This window comes from Platalea leucorodia (genome assembly GCF_965183815.1).
Source record: "Platalea leucorodia genome assembly, chromosome: 7".
NCBI classification, from domain to species: Eukaryota; Metazoa; Chordata; class Aves; order Pelecaniformes; family Threskiornithidae; genus Platalea; species Platalea leucorodia.
This window is the reverse complement of record NC_138829.1, coordinates 43,135,022-43,153,865: the sequence shown is the minus strand read 5'-3', so window position 1 is coordinate 43,153,865 and position 18,844 is coordinate 43,135,022. Positions and strand designations below refer to the sequence as shown.

Genomic DNA, 18,844 nt, shown 5'->3' with positions numbered 1-18,844 from the left:
CGTCTCCCTCCGCCGCCCCCCAGCTCCGCGCCGCGCCGCGTTTTGAGCCGCGCGGGCTGCCGTAGCGCGGCCGGGCGGCCGGCCCGGGGATGCGGGCGGCGCTGCGGCCGCCGGGGGGAGCGGCTGGGCGGCGCGGGCGGGCGCTCGCCCCTGGGCTCCCGGGGCCGGCGCGGGGCTCGGCGGGCGGCCTCGGCCCCCCGCGTCTGGCCGCGACCTGAGACTGCGGAGCCGCCCCCTCGCCGCCGCCGCCTCTGAGGGACCGGCCCCCGCCCCGCCCGCGGGGGCGGCCCGCGCCGCGGCCCCTCCTCGGGGGAGGCCGGCTGCATGGGCAGGCGCTGCGGGGCACCGTGGTCGCCGGCCTCGCCGGCAGAGCCGCTGCTGGGCACCAGGTAGGAGAGGCTGGAGCCGGCGGGTTAGGCGGGGGGGGAGGAGACGCGTCCCCTCAGCCCGCAGTGCTGCCGCCGTAGGGAGAGGGGCTGGCGGTTGTGCTGGCTTGGACGTTCCTCTCTTCCTCTCCGCTCTCTCCCCTTCTCCCTTTCTCGCTCTCTCTTCCCCCCGCCCCCATTTTGCACGGAAGCCGGCAGGGTAACTTACTGCAGGCTTTGGCTGGATCCCTCTTCCCCCCCTTCCCTCCGGCCACCGCCGGGGCTTCGGGAAAGGTGAAGGTTTTGGCGGGGGGTGTGTGTGTGTTTCTGTAATCGTTGGCGGCAGCTACAGTTCCTCGTTGATCCCCTTTATAAATAGGGGGTGCCGGGATGTGAAATATTATATGCCTTTATCGTCAGATACCACACGCTTTATGTGTGTGTACTTAAAGCAGAGCTAAATTTGTGGGAGTTAAAAACTCCCTCGTGTTTATTCTCGGTGTGCTTCTGCGACTTGGTGTTTAATAATCAAGGACAGCATTGTACTTTACAGACCGTGAAGCCTAAGGTGGAATGGATGTGTATGGAGCAAAAGCAAGGGGCTGGATGGACCCCGTTAATGGAGTGCAACGGTGGAAATTTTTGTCTTTGTCATAAGATGATACTGAAGTGTAAGACGCTTAAATTTTGGATCTGGGAATTGGTTTAGATGTGCTAATTGATACTAAAGGGATGATAATTTTTGTGGAAGCCTCTGAGAATAAGTAATACTGAACCCATCCTTATCATAAACTCTTGCATTTGGCATTTCTTGCAAAGAATGAGGCTAGAATTTATTGCGAATGTTGTATTGACCCACGGGTGCATCTTTCAGTTTAGATTACTGCTGATTTGATCCTCTGGAATCTGCAAAAGGAAAGTCTGCCAGCCTCTGTGAATAGCTTTGCAGTGTAACAGGAGTGGAGTTCCCGAGCAGAATTGCTGAGAGATATGTGAACGAGTGTAAGCAAAGCTGAGCACATCGGCATTTCTGCCTCAAACCTGGGCTCGTTCCCCAGGCACAGTTTGTGTGTGAGGTGAATACTCTCTTGGCAGCTGGAGATGATGTCGGTCGAAGGGTCTACAATAACGAGTCGGATCAAAAATCTGCTTCGCTCCCCTTCCATTAAGCTGAGGAGAAGCAAGCCTGGGAACAAGCGTGAAGATATAGGCACCAAGGTGAGTGCTGTGTGGCGTGGCCAGCATGCTTTAACTTTGTTGCTTAAGGTCCCATTTGTACTATCAATACTGCTTTGGGAGACCTGGTGTAACTGTAGAGTGATGCAGAGCAACTGATACGTGACTGTAGTCTGTCTTTTAGTTGGGATCTTTACTGTGCTGCAGATCCTTGCTAAAGCCTGGGTCCCTCTTCTGAAACACACTCTTTTTGCTTGTGTGGTATGTACCCCGTCTGTGTCAGAAAGCTTTTGGGATTTCCTACACTGTGGTGTGTGGAGTTCTTACAGATGACTGACAGGAGAAATATAATGCTGCGTCTTCCTCCATATTCCCAGCTGCTAACCTGCATTACCAGCAGCTAACGACACACAAAGACCTGTTCTTCTGTGTAAGCAATTGCTCTCAGCCCTGCAAAGGAGTGTTCTGTGAGCACGTGGGGAAGGGTAGGATGGTCTGAAAGATGGAGGATGCGAGATGTGTCTCAGAGGTGACTGTTCAGATGGGGTCTGTGTTCCACAGGCCTCGGTGCTCTTTCCTCCATGTTCCTCCTGTGTGTGCCTCAGACCATCTTCCCTTGGGGAATGTCTTGTCTGGGGTATAATTGCTTCTACCTGAAAAATCCATCATTTTTCTTGGTGTTGTGGAGAATTCCTGACAGACAGTCACTCACTGGTAATTGACTGGTGTCATGAGGAGAGGAGGATGACTTAACTCGGCTGTGGGGAGAACAGGAGCTGGGTGGCATTGCCTTGTGCTGACAGCAGGTACCTCGTTCTGTTCCTGCCACTGATTCACTTGTAACCCTGGGCAAATCACTCAGCCTTTGCGTAGCTTGCTCTCTCCATAAATAGAAAACTTAATCCCTCCCACCTTGTGAAGATTCACTAATAAATAAGAAATGCTTGTAATCCATGACTGCAAAGTACATTCATTTGTCTCAAAACAGTAGTGTGTCAAAATTTATCTCTTGGAGTGAAGAGTGTGTGTAAAACTTCAGGGGAAATAAATGACACCTTATCTAAATGGCCTGTCCCCAGCATGAAATCGTGTTCTCAGAACTCTGGTTCAGGTTGGAGTTTCCCTGAGATGGCTGTTCAGTACCAAGGAATACAACAGAAAGATTTTTTTTTTTCTCTTGCCAAGCAAGAGAAAAGCCTGCTTGGCTTCCTCAGAGTTGTCTAGAGGAGAGTCCTTGGTGTTTGTGCATGACCTCAGTGTGTGCATGTGCATGCATGTGCTGCGTTTAATGCAGCCTGTGGACTGCCAGCAAAACGTGCTTTGTAGCTGTTGCTGAAGAGCGGTTTGTTGATCTGTATTCTGCAGAGACCTCTGTCGAAAGAGCCACCTGTACCACCACATACAGTGGGCATTGGATTCTGGCTCTGTGAATAGGAGCTGAGGTCTGCACGCTCCTTTTCAGAGCTGGGACCTGCTGCTACATACCCTGGGTCTTCTCTGGTACCTGTTTCGTTTTGCTTTCCTTGCACGTGCCTTTTGGAAGAGCTCCATTGTATCCCTTGTGCTGTCTCCCAATGCGCAGCCAGGGCTGTCTGATCCCCTGGGGATATCATGGATTCATTCCACACCATCAAATTAGGGTTCGAGGGCTGGATTTTGTGTATTTTATTAGTAAGAGCAGTTAATCAGTGAGATGCAAAGGAAATGCTGGGGAGTTTGCTGGTAGAAGCAATTTGTCATGATGAGGAGTTAGCTGGCGGTGTTGATTTCCTAAAGTGAATTTCCCTCAAATGAGTTATGGCCTGCCTTCAGAGGGACAGCTGGAGTGGGCAAGGCAAAAAGGGGTGGGCCCCTTACCAAAGATCTAACGTATGTTGAATATCTGTGGAGATGCTCCCTCTGCTATGTGTGTGCTTCTCTGCCTTCCAAGGTGAGAAGCAGCTCTACTTTTCTAAAATAAAAGGAAGCAGATCCTCTCAGTCCGCTATTTGGTGTGAGTGTAAATCCCTTGGGACTGAAATTGAGCATCATAGACATTGCTCCTAAAGGATCTTTGCTGACCTGCAGGGAGGGGTTTTTCAGACACCTTTGTCTCTTGGACTTTTTGAGAAATGACTGCTCCAAGAGTTGCATGTGACTCATGGAAGTGTGGAAGGGCCTATGAAGCTGATAGCTTTGGCTGGTCATCTCTGCTAAATGCTGCTTCGTTACACGTTATGGAGGAGGACTGTTGCCCTAGATTAGTGCCTGAAAGGTGATATTGTGCTTTGTACATGCAGATGTAGGTGAAGAGCAAGCCCTCAACAGCCCTGTGGTTCCTCTGAGTCCCTCGAGCTTTTATTGCAACTAGCTGCTCGATTTAAGATGGACAGGCACCCTCAGTGGCCCTGCCTTGACATCCATGAGCTGTGATTTTCCCCTCCAGTGGAAAGTGTCCCTGGTGTCCCTGCTCTTTCTTAAACAACCCTTTGGCAGTGTGAGGCTTGCCAGGCCATCTCAGTGCTGTAGCACAGACCCCTTGCGCAGCTCGTCACGCTGAAGAGAAGCCCTGTGAAAACTGGCTCCTTGCAGTGAAGCAGCCGTGTAATGCTGGGCTGGACGTGGGCAGGCTGTGGGAGGGTGGCTCCGCAGAGACCTGTTTGTGCATTGCTCTGGAAGGGGGAGTGTGGGTAAGTACAGATATTTTGCATGAGGGCTGTGCAGGACATGCAATGTGTTACTTGGGAGCTGTACAAGAGAGAACTTGTTTTGTGACTTTTATTAGGATTTATTCCTTGCCTATGGTTAATGCATGGTTTTACTGTGCAGCCCCAGGAGATCTCTACAGGAGTAAAACTAAGGAACCAATACATAATCATGCATATTTAAAAAAATAAATAAGGGGAAGGAACAGGAGCTCTTTAAGTAAAGCTTGTTGACAAATTGGATGTAGTATTCGGTTTTGCTGCTGCTTTTTGAAAACAGCTTTTGTTCTGTGGGAGTCCTGATTTTTGTTGCTGTGTGATGAGCTCTGTGTTTAGACTTTTTTTTTGTGTGTCTTCTGATGTTCATGGCTTGAATCCACTTCTCCTGTCCTCTCCAGATCTCCGTTTTTTGTGTTGAACCAATATAGACCCAGAGTACAGTGACTTAAGTCGAGGCCTGTTGATTGTTGGGATTGTAGCATGTCAGCGTGGTGGCTGGAAGCTAAAATTTCCTCAGATAAGTTGGTTGGCCTGAGTTCAATTTCTAGAGGATTAGTAGCCCTACCAGAAACCCAGCCGTGCATCTGGTCACCATGCTTGTGATTCCAGTAGAGACACAGAGTTAAAAACTGGGCACTGAGTGCCTTTGAAGCAACATCGATCACCCTGAATGAGCAGCAGTATCAGGACAGTGGGGGAAGCTAAGGGTTGAGCCATCTCCCATTGCTAAAATGCTCTGGTTGCTGTAGCACCCTGGAACTTGGCTACACAAATCTCTCTCTGCTCACAGAAGTAATGTCCCTGAGCAGGTACAGCTCCTGCAGGGGCTGTTCATGTTGTTAAGCTTGACTTCTGTAAACGAAAGCATCTTTTTAACTGATGTAGCTGTGCCTGTTTTAGGGTGTGTGTGCGGGGGTATCCTCAGTCAAACCAGATTATGAATGTCAATGTAGAAACAAATTGCTACAAAACGTGCTACAGGCTTTTCCCTAAAACGGTAAGGCAGTGAGTCAAAGAAACACATTTGGAATTTGCGGCTTGTTTCTTTGATCTCTCCTGTTTTTTCTACGCGAGAAATATTTCAAGTTGCCAGTTGCACAAAGAGTGCTTTGACTAAAACCTGACGTTTCTCAGCAGGAAGCCTTTCGGCACAGGGACTGTTGTATAGTGGTCTCCCCCCACCGAGTGTTGTGCGAGCATGTGCAGCTCGAGTGCCTGTTCCTGCTCCATCATGCTGGGTTGGACTGGGTGGCTCTGCAAAACCTTTTTGAGAGCTTTTGTTCTGAAAATGATCCCTGACTAAGTTGCTCCTAGTGCGACAGGGTTTCCTGTCCTCCTTTAGTGAGGCATGGTCTGTTCTTACTGCCAGCCTCTGGGCTCCCATCAGCCTCATGGTGGCTCCCCAGTTAGGGCAGCAGAAACATGTACGCCTGCCTCTGTGTCCTGGTGAGCAGGACGTGCACAGGCACAGATTTAAGAGGGAAAGAGATCTGCGGAAGCTTGAGACCCCCGTGCATTGTCATGCCCCTCGCATTCCCAGCACAGTTCTCCAGCTCCTGAATCCCCTGAGAAGCTGTAGGGCTCAGCTAGGACCACAAGCTGTCCTGGACACAGGAGAGCAGAGTAATGTTTCTGGCTTGGCTGTAGCTTCCTGCCTTCAGTACACAGGCCTTTTTGCTTGAAAATATTGTAGCTTCCAACAGGAATCAGTTTAGACTGCTGCTGGTCTTAGTTGGATCAGCTGAGAATTGCTGAACCTGAACTGGAACAGAACCAAAAACCACACAAGTTTGATTCACTGATATAAATGCTTCAAAAATCGTCACCTCTTATTAAATCATTTAAGGTGCAGTTGAGGCTTGTTGCAGAGTGGGATTCTTTGTAAGTCTTTGGGAACAACTTGGTCCTGCAGCCGCAGAGCCTGCTGGGTTCCTTGTGGGCAGCATTTCCCAGGGAGCTGGATGCGGGGCTGAGCAGCCTGGCTGTGTGGGTGAGGTAGAGAGCAGCCTGTCTGATGCTGTCATAAGCTTTTGTTTTGGCAGGATTTGGAAGGGTCTTTTACATAATGATGATGGTTTTGAGGAGCTTCTTTAGCGCAGTATTGCCCTATTCCCCTTTTCCACTCCACTGGAGTCTGAGCAGTGCTCAGCCCACCAGCTCTGGGACCAGTGCATCCAGTGGTACAGTTGAGAGGATGCATCTAACCCTGGTCTGGCCTTCTGCTGCTGTGCCTGTTCTGCTTCGAAGCTAATATCCATGAATGTTGCTTGGCCCTGGTTGATAGCTAGGCCTCTCTCTTGCAGCTCTGCACCACTCAGTCTAAACACACACAAATGCTTCAACAGCTTAGGGGCTGCTGTCCAGAGATAGAAGGGATTTCACGTCTGTCTCTGGTCAGGCTTATAACAGTGTCTCTTAAAGCAGAGGACAAAGGCTGGTTAGCTTCTCCATAGCCATACCTGCATTTCAGTGGCATGTCTGTATCTGTGGATAGAGTCAGTGGAACAACTGAAAGTGTCATAGCTCAGGGGCTGAATCCTTCCCTCTTGGGCTGCTCTGGTCCCTTCTCCTTCGTTCTCAAATACATGGTGCTCAAGATGACCCTGTGTTTGTTAACAATTTCACACACAGGTTTTCCCCACTCCATTTTTCGCTCTATGCATGTTATGCCTTGTCCTGAAATTACAGGGTGATCTGGCTAGCTCTCCTGGCCTGAATTGGAGCTGAACATGAGTGTTAAATGTGACTTATAGCTGCAGGGCATATCAAAGCCAAATTTTTTCCGCTGGTGGACTGCAGCACCAATTGCTTCTGGTTCTTGAAGTAGGGTGGATATAAAAGCATATAGCAATTTAACATATTTGGTTTTGTAGCCTGCAACGGTATCTGAACCACTGTGACCCCTCTTTCCAATCTCGAGACAAGATTGCTGGAAAGATCCACCCTTCTGCCCACCCCTAAATAATGTGCTGTCTTTACCATGAAAGACAGCAGGAAGACCCCTCCATGGCAGGGGCCTGGGGGGGAGCGATGATGTGGTAACATCTGGGGTGCAGTCAGCATAAATTACACAAACTAGGTCATTTGCTGAGTGAGTTTAAATGGTTATTGCTTCCCTTGGGTGGTCACATGCTGCTTTCCTGGATGGTCTTTTAGATCTGCTGAGATGTTGGCTTGCATGTTGTTCTTCACCTCCTTCAGATGAGCTGGGTATTCTGAGAAGGCACGTGGGACTTAGCTAACCTGGCTGGAGAGACTCATAAGCAGGTTTTACTCTGTCCCTGCTGTGTTGGATAAACCGTACACATATAGACTGATGACCCTTTTTTGCTTGTGGGCTGTTGTTCTGCAGCGGGCTGTGAAGCATGTAGTGTTTTGCCAAAGACCTGGCTGGGATGGCAAGATGGCAGAGGTCAGGGCTGGTCAGAGGTGTTGCAGGTGGTACATTTGGTGCTTGCCAGTCAGAGCTGTTGTTCACTGTGGTGCAGGGAAGGCTGGTGGAGAAAGGCATCCACAGACACAGTGGAAAGAGACCTCCTCCAAAGTGTACCATCTGTTTCACTAGCTGTGTGCTTGGCACTACCTGTGGTGTATCACCTCGTTTGTTTCAGGAGGGCAGAACAGTTGAAGTGATGGTTGGGAGGCAGGCCAGGTTGGACCACTATCTGCTTTTGTACCATCAAGGGTCTGCAACTGCCTGTAAAATGACTTGTGTATTTTTTCATTCTCCTCTGTGTCTAGTGGAAAGCAACTGCAGGGCATCACCTTTCTTTGCAGCTGAGAAAGTGGTGGTCAGCATTTTGGTGGCCTGGGAAAGCTGAGAAGATAGTTTGCTTCCCGTTGATCAGGTCTTAGGAGGAAGTTGCTTGATTAGCCTCGGTACAATTTTCGCTGTGAGGGTGAAAGCAAACACGATGTGCTAGCTAGTTTTTGCCTTTTTTAAAAGGTCTCTTCTCTCGATGTTTGGGGCAGGGAGGGGCATTTACATGGTGCTCAAACAGTGCTTAGCAGAATGAAGCCCTGATATTAGTGCTGAGTGATCCCAGCTAAGGTCTGAATAATTAACTAGCACCAAGCCCAGTTTCAGTCACTTCAGGCTTCTGTTTGTGTCTGATGTACCTGCCTCCACATAGCTGGAAGTTTCTGAGGGCTTCTATACATGCGTAGCAGGGTTGCAGCATGCTCTCTTCTCTGGTTTCCAGCTCCAGATGTGGGCTGGTCCCTGTGCCTGAAACTGAGCAGGCTCTGCTGAGGCTGTACCCACCAAAGGGTGGCTACTGCAATGCAGAAAAACCTCCCACTATTTCCTTTACCACAGTGCTGCTTAGCCTTGCCCTGAGCATGTCTGCATGTTGTGCAAGGAGAATACAGCTGAGGCCTGCAGCTGTTGTAACCAGCAGTGGATCTGTGCTGTGTGATCTGTCTTCAAAAATATTAGTGCAAAGGTGAGTTGCTGCTAGTATGTGTATGACCATAGGCTGCAGGAGCATCCCATCTCTACCTTGCTTTGGTGAGCATTGGACAGACACGTGATAAGGTAGACCCAGCCCAGAGGAGCTTAAAAAAAAAAAAAAGGTGGGGGAGGAATGGGACATGCTTTTCCTATACAGACATGGCTTCAAACTCCCACAGGAAGTCTGAGGCAGACCTAGAAATTGAATCCTGATCCTCTGAAGCCAAATCTTAGCCTTAGCCACAAAGCCCAGTCTCTTGCAGATTACCAGGGATGTTTCTCACCTCTCCCATGTGAGGACTGTGTGTTCATTTAGGATTATTTGCTTAAAAGTCCCCAAACTGTGCTGTTGTAAATGCTGACTTGGTTCCATTGTCACTAATGATTTCAGTAGCTCTGGTGATGATGACTTTCCAACAAGCTCAAGCAGATTAAGCACCATATGAATTAGAGCTGTGGAAACCCCAGTAAGCCTTGTAATTTTGCTAGTGTCCCAGGAGACCAGTACTGTTGTTAGTTACTGTGGGGAAACTCTGGTTGAAAATAGTACTATAGAAAAGTCTGTTGTATTCAGTGTTTCCAAGCCAATAGCAATAAAAGCCAGTCCTGCTTGTTCTCCCAAATACAGTGTTAAAATTCACAATTGATCAAGAAGGCTAATGTGATTTAACAACTGATGCAAGATTTCTTACCTGGTGGAATTTGAACAATGACATTCCTTCCTTACAGTGATGGTTCCTTAATTTCTGCATCTCCCAAACACTTTGCATAGTTAGACTGAAACTTCCCCCATCATGGATCCAGAGAGACTCCTTTCTCTGGAAGAAAGTAGATTATTGGAGGTTGCATAGTAGTAGAGAGTCACAACATTAACAAATGGCTTGAGAGCAAGCAGATGGAGGAGTTTCTGAAAGAAGGAGAAAGCAACTTTATGTCAGTGGATTCAAGGATACAGACTTCTAAAGCTCTCTGCTCCTGTTTTTCTTCCAAGTAGGCACTGTGAAAAACAGTGCTGCCTGTTCAGAAACCCTTCCCTATGGACCGGCAGGCTCAGCATAGGGCAGTTGTTTGACGTGCCAGTACTGAAGTGTTAGCTACGTCTCTTATGCTCAACAGCGGTAGCCTTTGAGCTCACCCAAGGGCTTTGAAATTGGTTGCTCACCTTTGGAGTAGCACGTAAGGGGCCGCTTACCTTTGAAGTCTTGTTTGTACTAGGGATGCTTTCATTTAAAAAAAAAAAAAAAAAAAAAAAAAAAAGGCAGCACAATTGCTCAGCCCAGGACTTTGCACCAAAGGAGCTTGAGTTTGTTACACAGTCCCTAACGCAATCTAGATGCTGGAGTGGCCGAAACATTGAACAGGACTGAGAGTGAAAGGGGTGTGTGCAAGACTTGCCTCCTTTGGGGACTGCTCTCGGTGCTCAGAACTTGCTGTGCTCTGTGCTTCAGCTGTGGCCATGCTGTGCGGCTGTGATCTGGACTGTAAGAGGATGGGGATGGCGTCGGAGGTATCCAGAGTGGGCATGAGTGTAAGGGTGTACTTCAAGCACTTGCCTCTGCTAGAAACAATTTGCAAGCAGAGCTTCCACAACAAGCTGTCTTAATGGTGACACAGCATCAAAAGAGTCTATTGAATGATCCTGTCCCTCAAAGAAACAGGCTATACTAGTAAAAGGACTTCTTTTTGCCAGTTACGTTGCATCAATATTACTGGGTTTTCTGCAAGAGCTTTGTCTGGGCTAAGAGTGATGTTTCTCACGCTCCTAACCAATGCTTCTGTGCTGCTGAAATGTGTAAAGGTAGAGCGAACCTTGAAACAGAGCTGTTTTTTTTTTTTTTTTTTTTTTTAAATGTGGTTAATGGTTTTGGGTTCTGTGCTCTGCTCTTCAGACTGGCTCTGAGCCTCTTTTTTTATTTTTCTCTCAATGTAAAACAGACAGGATACTTATCCACTTACTGCAAAGTGTCCCAGCATCCAGGGCTTTAAAACAGCTGCGTAACTCCTCACGTTTGGCTTATCTCCCAGTTTTGAGCTAGATATAGTGGTCCCAAGCACAGTTGTTTCCAACCTGCTTTGGGGTGTCATCCTTCTCGAGCAGCTGGGTTCAGAAGCATTGCTGACTGTAAACTGGAATTGACAAATTTGGGATCTGCTTCGTCTGTTTAAGCCCATCTGGTCCCAGCTCACCTGGTTTTCTTGGACAGAATCATGGCCAGACAGGCTGCAAAAGTTGTTCTGTGTATCTTGCCTTAACGTGAGGGCTGGCTGGAGGGTGTTTGCCCAGCCTGTGCCCCGAGCCCCGCTATGGCAGTGGTGGTGGAGGGGAATGGGGACAAGAGGACATAAAATGCTCTTAAGGAAATGCATTAACAAATATTTCTGATGAATGTGCGGTGTACCTCAATGGACGTAGTTGCTTCTAAAACCCTGAGCTGCTTTTGAGGCTGGAATTGGGATTCCACCTTCTCCTGCACCGGGAGGATAATCTCCCTGATAATCCATGGTTTGCAGTGCCTGTCTCTGCAGGCTTCTCGAGCTAAGCTGTTGAGATGTATTTTGCATGCAATCAGCAGTGCGAATAACTGGTGCCGGGGGAGGGTGAGGGTAGGGTGCTCTGGGCTGGAGGGGTCTTCCTTCAGCTTCCTCACCCCTGACTGCTTTGGCTGTAACTTCTGGTCTCCCACATCAGTGTTGTGGTGGGTGGCTTACAGATGCTTGCTTTGCCAAGTTCTCAGCCCGCTTTCTGTAGCAGGGCTACAAATCAGCTTTCTTTTATGTCCGAGACCTGGGACAAATAGTTTTTTGATGGAGCCATTGCTGGAAAACAGAGCGTGGTGGTGGGGGGGGAAGATGCAGCGCCTGAACTCTCTCTGCTGTGCATCGGAGCTACTCCAGGTCCTTAGAATGAACGTCTCCGCTCAGGAGCGTCTGAATGTAAACACGGCCGTTAATAAAACGGCCAGCGGGCTGATTCATGGCCTGCTGCAAGGCGTGCTGGAGCGGAGGCGAGAGGCGGCGTGGGACCCAGCACCAGGCTGCCGTTGCACGGCCTCGCCTGCCCGCTCGCTGGCAGCTTCGCGGGGTGGGCCGGCGCCCTCCGCCCTCGCTCCTCCCGCCGCGCCGCAGCCGCCCCGCTCCCTCGCCCGCCTCCTCCCGGCTGGGGCGGCCCCGGGCCGGGCCGGCTGCCGCCGCGCGGCCGCGGGAGGGGCGGTGCCTGCGGCTGCCCGTCGCCATGGAGACGCCGCCCGGCCAATGGGGGGCGGGGGGGCGGGGCGCTCCGGGGCGCCCTGGCTCCGCCCCCGGGCGGCCGCGGGGTGCCGCGTGCGCGGCGCTGCATTCCCCCCCCGGCAGGGAGCCGCGGGCGGCCGCCGCGCTTGGGAGGGCTCCCCTGGGCACCGCTCTCCCGGTGCTCTTCCCAGGGGCCGTACCCTTGGGTAAGCCCATGCCGGTTAATTTAAACACAGGTTTTGGAAAAAACAGACAAACCCAGCTTCCAGTCTAGACAAACCCTATATAATATGCTTGCAGTCTGTGTCTCCAGACAGTGTCTGGTCCTTCGTAGTGGAGCTCTGGTGAGCAACGTTCCCGGCTGACCAGCAAGGCTGGAAGAGAGCACCAGGTTGCCCTGCGTAATAACACTGTCCTCTGTCGCAGAGGATGTGGTTGCTTGAGAGGCACTGGGCAGCTTCCAGCTCTGCATCTCTGCCAAGGGAACTGAATTGTCTTGTTAGTTCAGGAAAATCTACCTCTTTCTTTTGTGAAAGAAAAGGGTTTTACAGGGCTCCTGGCGAACTCTGAGGTCACCAGGGGTTGGAGAAATACTGCTCCTTGTGGAGAGCCCAATGATGTTGCAGTGGGAAGAGGAGAGCACTTGCTGTGATAAGGCATTTAGTTTTGCTGTCAGTGCTTTCCAGAGGTTTAAAACAATTGGGAACACTCATCACCTACTGCCTAAAGGTTTGTTGGCAAGCATCAGAAACTGCTTCTTTCTACTGGTAGTTTTTTCTGGCACTTAGGGCCTATTGTACTGGGAGGAGCAACCTGGCCCGCCTTAGCCAGCAGCCCTGGCTGAGGAGGGGAGGAGGCTGTATAAACAATACTGTAACTCTCCAGGCAGAGAGGAGCTGGTGTTCCTGCCCTGGGCTGTGGGGAAGGGAGTTGTGGGCCTGAAGCATGTTTGTGTAGCGTTTGGGATTAGTTGAGCTGGGAAGCTCTCGTGCTGAGGAGATGGCAAAACTGTAAATCATCAGCGATCTACTAAGTTGCGGAAGCAGTTAGGGCAGAAGGAAGGGCTTAAAAGCAAAATCCATTATAAAATGTCAAAGTGGGTGATTTCCCTTGCTAGGGAGGGGGTCTTGTCTCTGGGCAGCAGAGGGAACGCTGCGTATGCGTTGTGGCCGTCCCTCTGGAAGAGGGTTTTACTTCCAGGTCTGCTGCCTGGGTTCTGTCCCATGTCCTACCTTCCCACTCTCTAGTGTGATTTAATTTGGATGCTTTTCTCAGATCCCCAGAAAGGAAAGTACTGTAAACAGTTGCCAAGCAGGATTTTGCATTGTAGAGCATACTTAAATGCTGGGGCCTGGTTGGGTGATTGTATGAGTATGTTTCTATTTTTCTGCATGTGTGTGTGTTTAATAGGAAGAACATATTCTGTTCTGGTTGAGTGTATGTTACTTTTCTTAGTGTGCCTGTTAGTACAGTAACTTACAACCCACTCTTTTTCCCTGCTTATAAAGTGACACTGGTATTATGTTGGAGCTGTAACGTACACAAAGTCTTGTACAACTCTTTGTGTAACATTTTTACAGTCGTGATGACCTTGAAGGGTTTAAAAGAAGACTGAATGCAAACTCTGGCACCATTCCTGCGGATACTTAAGCATGTGCTTAATTTTATGTGAGGTAGTATGAGCATGAGTAGTTCCATTTCACCCAATGGATGTAAAGATAAGTGCCTCTGTGGCTGATTGCAAGATCAGAGTCTAGGTATGATGATTCATTTGATGCACATAACTGTATGTGTGTGCATACCTTATATGTGTATCATGCAGTTGTCTTTATCATGTTGTTTTGACCAGCTCAGCTGCACTTTGTCCATTAATCCATATTCCCAGAGCATCTTGCTAACCAGTCCTGTGAAGCCTGGAACAGAGGCTGTTTCTCTTTCCCTGTTTCCCGTTCCCTAGTTAAACAGTTAACCAGAGAAATTCCATTTTTCTTTTGTACTCCGATCATCATCCACAAAATGTGGACTTGTTTTCCCCTTTTCTCCCCAGCTAGAGGCTTCCTGACAGAGCCTTCTCTAATCCAAGCAAGATGCTGACCTGACATGTTTGGGAAGGGCAGTTTCATCCCTGAAGTTATAAACAGGTTTATACAAGGATAAAGCTAGGTTATTTATACCCCAGGACAGGAGACGCCTGTCTTTGCAGAGGCCTGAGATGGTGGTCATTAACTTTTCCACATCACATAACCAAAGATGCCATGCCATTTTAGATAATTCCGAGGTGTTGATTATGCTTCCCTCCTCTTTAAAGTCCAGTCCCATTGGATTCAGACATAAAAAAAGGGAAGTTGTTTTTTTTTTTTCCCAAACATGTTAATCTCCCCTTCCTCCCCAGTATTTATCTGTTGCAGAGAAGAATGTGATGAAATGTTGTTTTAATGTATTCTGGGAAGACTGGCAGAGCTGTCTTTGCAGCCCATGAGAGGGACAGTCTGGTGAAAGGCATGGTAGTTATCACCTGGTAGATGTGGTAGCAGGAGCACCCTCCTTTAGGAGAGGGAAAATAGCAGACACTGTGTCTCCCTGTGGGCTGCTGCCTGGTGTTTGCCTCACCTGGGGTCATGTTAAAACCTAGGCCTAGCACTGGGATCAGCATCCTGCGGATTTATGGCAGGCACCTCGCTCCTCTACACGTCACTGAGGTCCCTGCAACCAGCATCAGGGCAAATACATTTTGGATGTTGGTCCATGGCTCTCGCACCTTGCCCTCCTTGTTTCTTTTCAGTGCATGAGCTTAGGGGTATTGGACTAAAGTCAGACTCATTAAAATATAGTAGCACTACTGATATTTTCAGTATAAGCAGGGTTTGCAAATAGAGCTGTGCAAATCTGACTATATTCTGTTTGTCCGGCCCTTAAGTTTATAAGATTTCTTTAAAGTGCAAGTGGATACTGGCAGATGCTCTATGTATTGCATGTCTGCCCTTATGCTGGCACACACCCTGGTCACCTCTATGTGGCCTCTTGGCAGTCAGACACTGTATCTTGATGTGACAAGAGCTGGCTGTTATCTTACAGCTATAAATCTGTTGGGGCTATAGTGGAAGTCTGTCAGTGCTGTGCAGGTGGCGAGTGGCTTGCTTAGCTTCTGGGTGGATGATTTTTTTTTTCTTTTTTTTTTTTTTTTTTAATTTTCCTAACACGGCTTGTATTTCTGCAGTGGTAGAGCCTGTTCTGGTCACAGTGGAGCAGCAGAGTTAACAGTGTTTATGGGACATTCTTTCCAATTGCTGTGGTCTAAACATATGTACACCAGCATTGAGTTACTTCTGCCTGGAAATAAGCCACAGAGCTATATATAAAATGTGTTTGAACTGTTGCAGTAATGTTGTTGGTATAAATAGGAGAAAGGGGTAGCACCAGGGCTTCCCTTCCTTAGAGCGGATTCAAGAAGACTTCCCTGAGCTCCATCTTGAGTGGAAAAGGCTGGGGAAGGTGACTGAAAGCAGCAACAAAATGCCATACAGCTAGCCTTCAGAGAAGAGCATAAACTGCAAGATACTTGGGTCTGGAGCATTGGCTTCCTGATTGACGGTTGCCCAGCTCTTTTCTCTTCTGGTGGAACATCCATCAGAAACCCCACAGAGTTCAGTTTGCAGTGACCTGGTCCTTCAAAGCCACGCGGTTTGGTCTGTGACAGTCTGTGGGATTCTTGTGACTCCGAAACTGCTGCTGAGTTTTCTTGAACTTCTTCTGGCAGACACTTCTGTCCTCTAGCTGTTAGACAAGTAATCTGGGTACCTGTGGAGCTTCTAGTTGCTTTGGTCATCATGTTGTGACATATTGCAGGGAGCAGCATTTTGAAGTGACATGATTGTGTGTCTGTGCTTCACAGGTGCATCGAGATGCTGCTGTCATCTTTTGAACCATATGAACTGTGCATAGGACTTCTTCCAGGCAGTGCTTGGAAGCAAACCAAATTCTGCAATTTCTAAGTACCTTTCTGGTTCTTTGTACGAGATTGTTCAGTGCAAGTCTTTGCTTGGTCAGCTTGGCTGCTGCAGCAGATTGTTCCGATTTCTGTGGTCCTTTCTGTCACTAATAGATTTTTATCTCACCCAAAAGAAATGTAGGAAGTGACCTCTATAGAAATAGCAGAAAGTGCTGATAAGCACTGAGCAGCCAGTTTTAGTCTTTACTTGTGGCTGGTGTTAATTCCATCTTTAAACTCTAAGTGCTTGTTTGTCTTTGGATGATTTGTAAACAGATCCTTGCACAATATTGTCTCCTACGTGCTTTATTGCAGGTATCAACCTGTGGTGTTCTAAGAATGTAAGAGAGGCAAGGTTGGCAGGTGGAAGTAATGTCTTTTCTTAAACAGACTGATACAATTAGAAGAAGAGAGGCAAGATTGTGGACAGGTGGGAACATTTTCAGGTTCAGTGCTCCATGAACAATTCTCTACAATCATTTATTTCTGCAACTTTTTTTTTTAAGAGTCTAAATCATCAGTTGCGTTCTTACAGCTCTGACAGGCAATCAGCTCTGTTTCATCCAACACCTCTTCTCTGGTCGGTGATGGGAATTGCAGCCTGGCTTCACGCAGGGGCCAGTTCCTGTGCAGGGGTGAGAGTAAATCTTGTGTCCAGCTGTTGCCCACTACCTAGCTGCCAGTGCACCACAGCAAGGAGTGGACAGAAACTGCGTGGAAGCTTTATAGCTATCTTTTTGCTGGAGGACATGAAATACAGTTTGAGCAGGGTTAGCCTAGTGGTTCAGTACAAATGACAGTCAACAGGGATGTTCTGACTCTTTAAGCGTTGCTTTGCTGTTCAGTCTTACTGCTTGTCCTTCAAGTGTTTGTCTGCTTCTTATATCCTTTGTTTAAACTGTAGAAATGTAATTAGGACTAGTAGTTCAGGTATTTCTGAACTACATGTGTTGCTCAAAGTTATTTCCTACCAAGACAGATTCTGCTAAATGCTTCTGAGTAGGTGAATGTGTCTAAAACTGTTGACCGGAAAATCATGCTTTGGGAGCATTGACTCTTTGCTGAAGACTGGAGTTCCATAATCTCTTTTTTTGTGTTCTGCTTTTTACAGCAGAATTTCTGCTAAGAACTAAACATGTAAAAACAGAAGTACTTTGTGAAGTGTTGAAGGAACAGGAGTTGGTTGTGTGCCTGGATCTAGGGCTTTCTGAATTTCTAAACAAAGGCAGTAAAGAAATGGTGGTAGTTGTAATGGTTTGCTTTCTTAGAAGTATGGCAGAAGCTAGGTGGTAACAAAGGGTTTTTTAAGTCTGTAGATAAAAATTGCTTCCTCTGAGTGTGATTTTACTTTCCAAGTTCTCATATTTGGTAATTCTACCAGTTACCCATGCTCCTGAGCCTAAATGTAGGCTAGAGGAGACCTGCTTTTCCAGTATTACTCCCCCTGTTTCAGGGTTTTAAGTCACTTAGATGGTAGCCTGCTCCCTTTTTCTTTTTGTTAAGTCACCTTTAATGAACTCCTCAAATAAGTCAGCTTATGTTGGGCTATTGTACATCTTGTTTACAGACTTTGTTTCCTTCAGGAAAAGAAACTGAAAAGGTGCTTGGGAAAAATCACAGGAAGAAGTGATTTAAGGGCAAAGTATGTGAAGAAGGAAAGTGGGCTGAATGAATGATTTAATGAGTTTGTTTAGGATTGCTTTGTAGTTGTCTTTATAACCTTTTATCTTTCTGTGCGGTTTATTGTCTAGTGGCGGTTTCCTCTGTGTGTGTGTGTAAGGGAGAGAGAATCGATGCTATTTCTTGCTGGTGACTTGCAGAGGGAGTTTTTCAGGTCTTTGGGGTGCTGGGTCTAGGACATAAAACTTGCAAGAAGTTTTAACTGTTTGGAAAAGACTGTGAATGATGATTGCCTCTCCTGTAGTACCAGTTTCCATCTTTGAAGCAGAAAGATGGCCCAGCGGTGTGTACCTGAGTGAGTACATGAGGGCTTGCGGGAGTTGTCCGTGCCAGTGGCTGAGCAGCAGATGCAGTGATGGGGACACTGTATTACCAGTGAAGGACTTTACAGCCATACGGGAACAGGAGGAGGTGGCAGCAGGGTTGTTGAGGAGATGATGGAAATCAGTGCTTGTGCTGTTCTCTTAAGTTTGTTTTCTCAATCTTTGGCCTGCATTCCTATGTATCACTTCTCCTGGAGGACATGGTCTCCTTTCTGGCTGACAGGAGAAATCTCTTGGGTGCTCAATATGCATGTTGACTGACAGATACAAAGAGCTACTTAATTCTAGGATGCACGAAGGGCAGATGATGATGCAAGCTCTTTTGTAAGAAGCTTATTCCTCAGGGCAGAGGGCAGGGAGGAGTGCAGGAAGGGACTGCCAAGAGCTAGGCAGTGAGTGGTGGCTGGAGGTGGGCAGGATGCTTGGGTAGCTCTTTCTGTATATCCTGATTGGTTTTGGGGAAAAAAAAAGTCTCTTGTGCTTTCCTTTGATTCATTTTTAAGCATTCTTTAAAAATACTGTCCCTAGCCTCAAGCAGGAGTGAGATACAGCAATGGTGCTGCATGGTCCATGCAGTAGACAGCTGCTGGAACTTGGGAGAGAGGTGAGGTTATTCCCAGCTCTGCTGCTAATGTGTTGCATGACCATGATCAAGACATTTTACCTCAGTGTTTCTGGTTTTTTGCCACCTAGTCCTCTTATGTCTGGTTATAGATTGCAAGCTGTGTGAGAGTACATGTTGCTACCTGCTGTAAGCACAGGAGGCCTTCATATTTGTTGGGACTTCTTGTGAGTACTGTGAAACAAATACTAAATAGTCCAGACAATGTTTAGGGAAAGACTGAATAAGCTCTTTACCACCTGCCTCCTTCTGTAGGGATGTTGTCTGTGTGATAAATGCTGGGTACTCACTCTGTCCCTCCTGTTGTATTTATTCCAATCTTAGC

At 48.0% G+C, this 18,844-nt stretch overlaps 1 protein-coding gene across 2 annotated transcripts in view; it reads left to right on the top strand.

Annotated features, from left to right (window-relative positions):
- Positions 1 to 313: 313 nt before the first annotated feature.
- MAPKBP1 (mitogen-activated protein kinase binding protein 1) overlaps positions 314 to 18,844 on the top strand; it is a gene marked incomplete at its 3' end in the record, with an annotated part of 99,679 nt that continues 81,148 nt past the window's right edge. For both annotated transcript variants that reach the window (XM_082317025.1, XM_082317024.1), the window contains exons 1-2: positions 314 to 389; positions 1,240 to 1,583. In XM_082317025.1, coding sequence (XP_082173151.1) covers positions 1,467 to 1,583 — 117 coding nt within the window. In that variant the 5' untranslated portion in view covers positions 314 to 389; positions 1,240 to 1,466. The remainder of the gene's footprint in view (positions 390 to 1,239; positions 1,584 to 18,844) is intronic.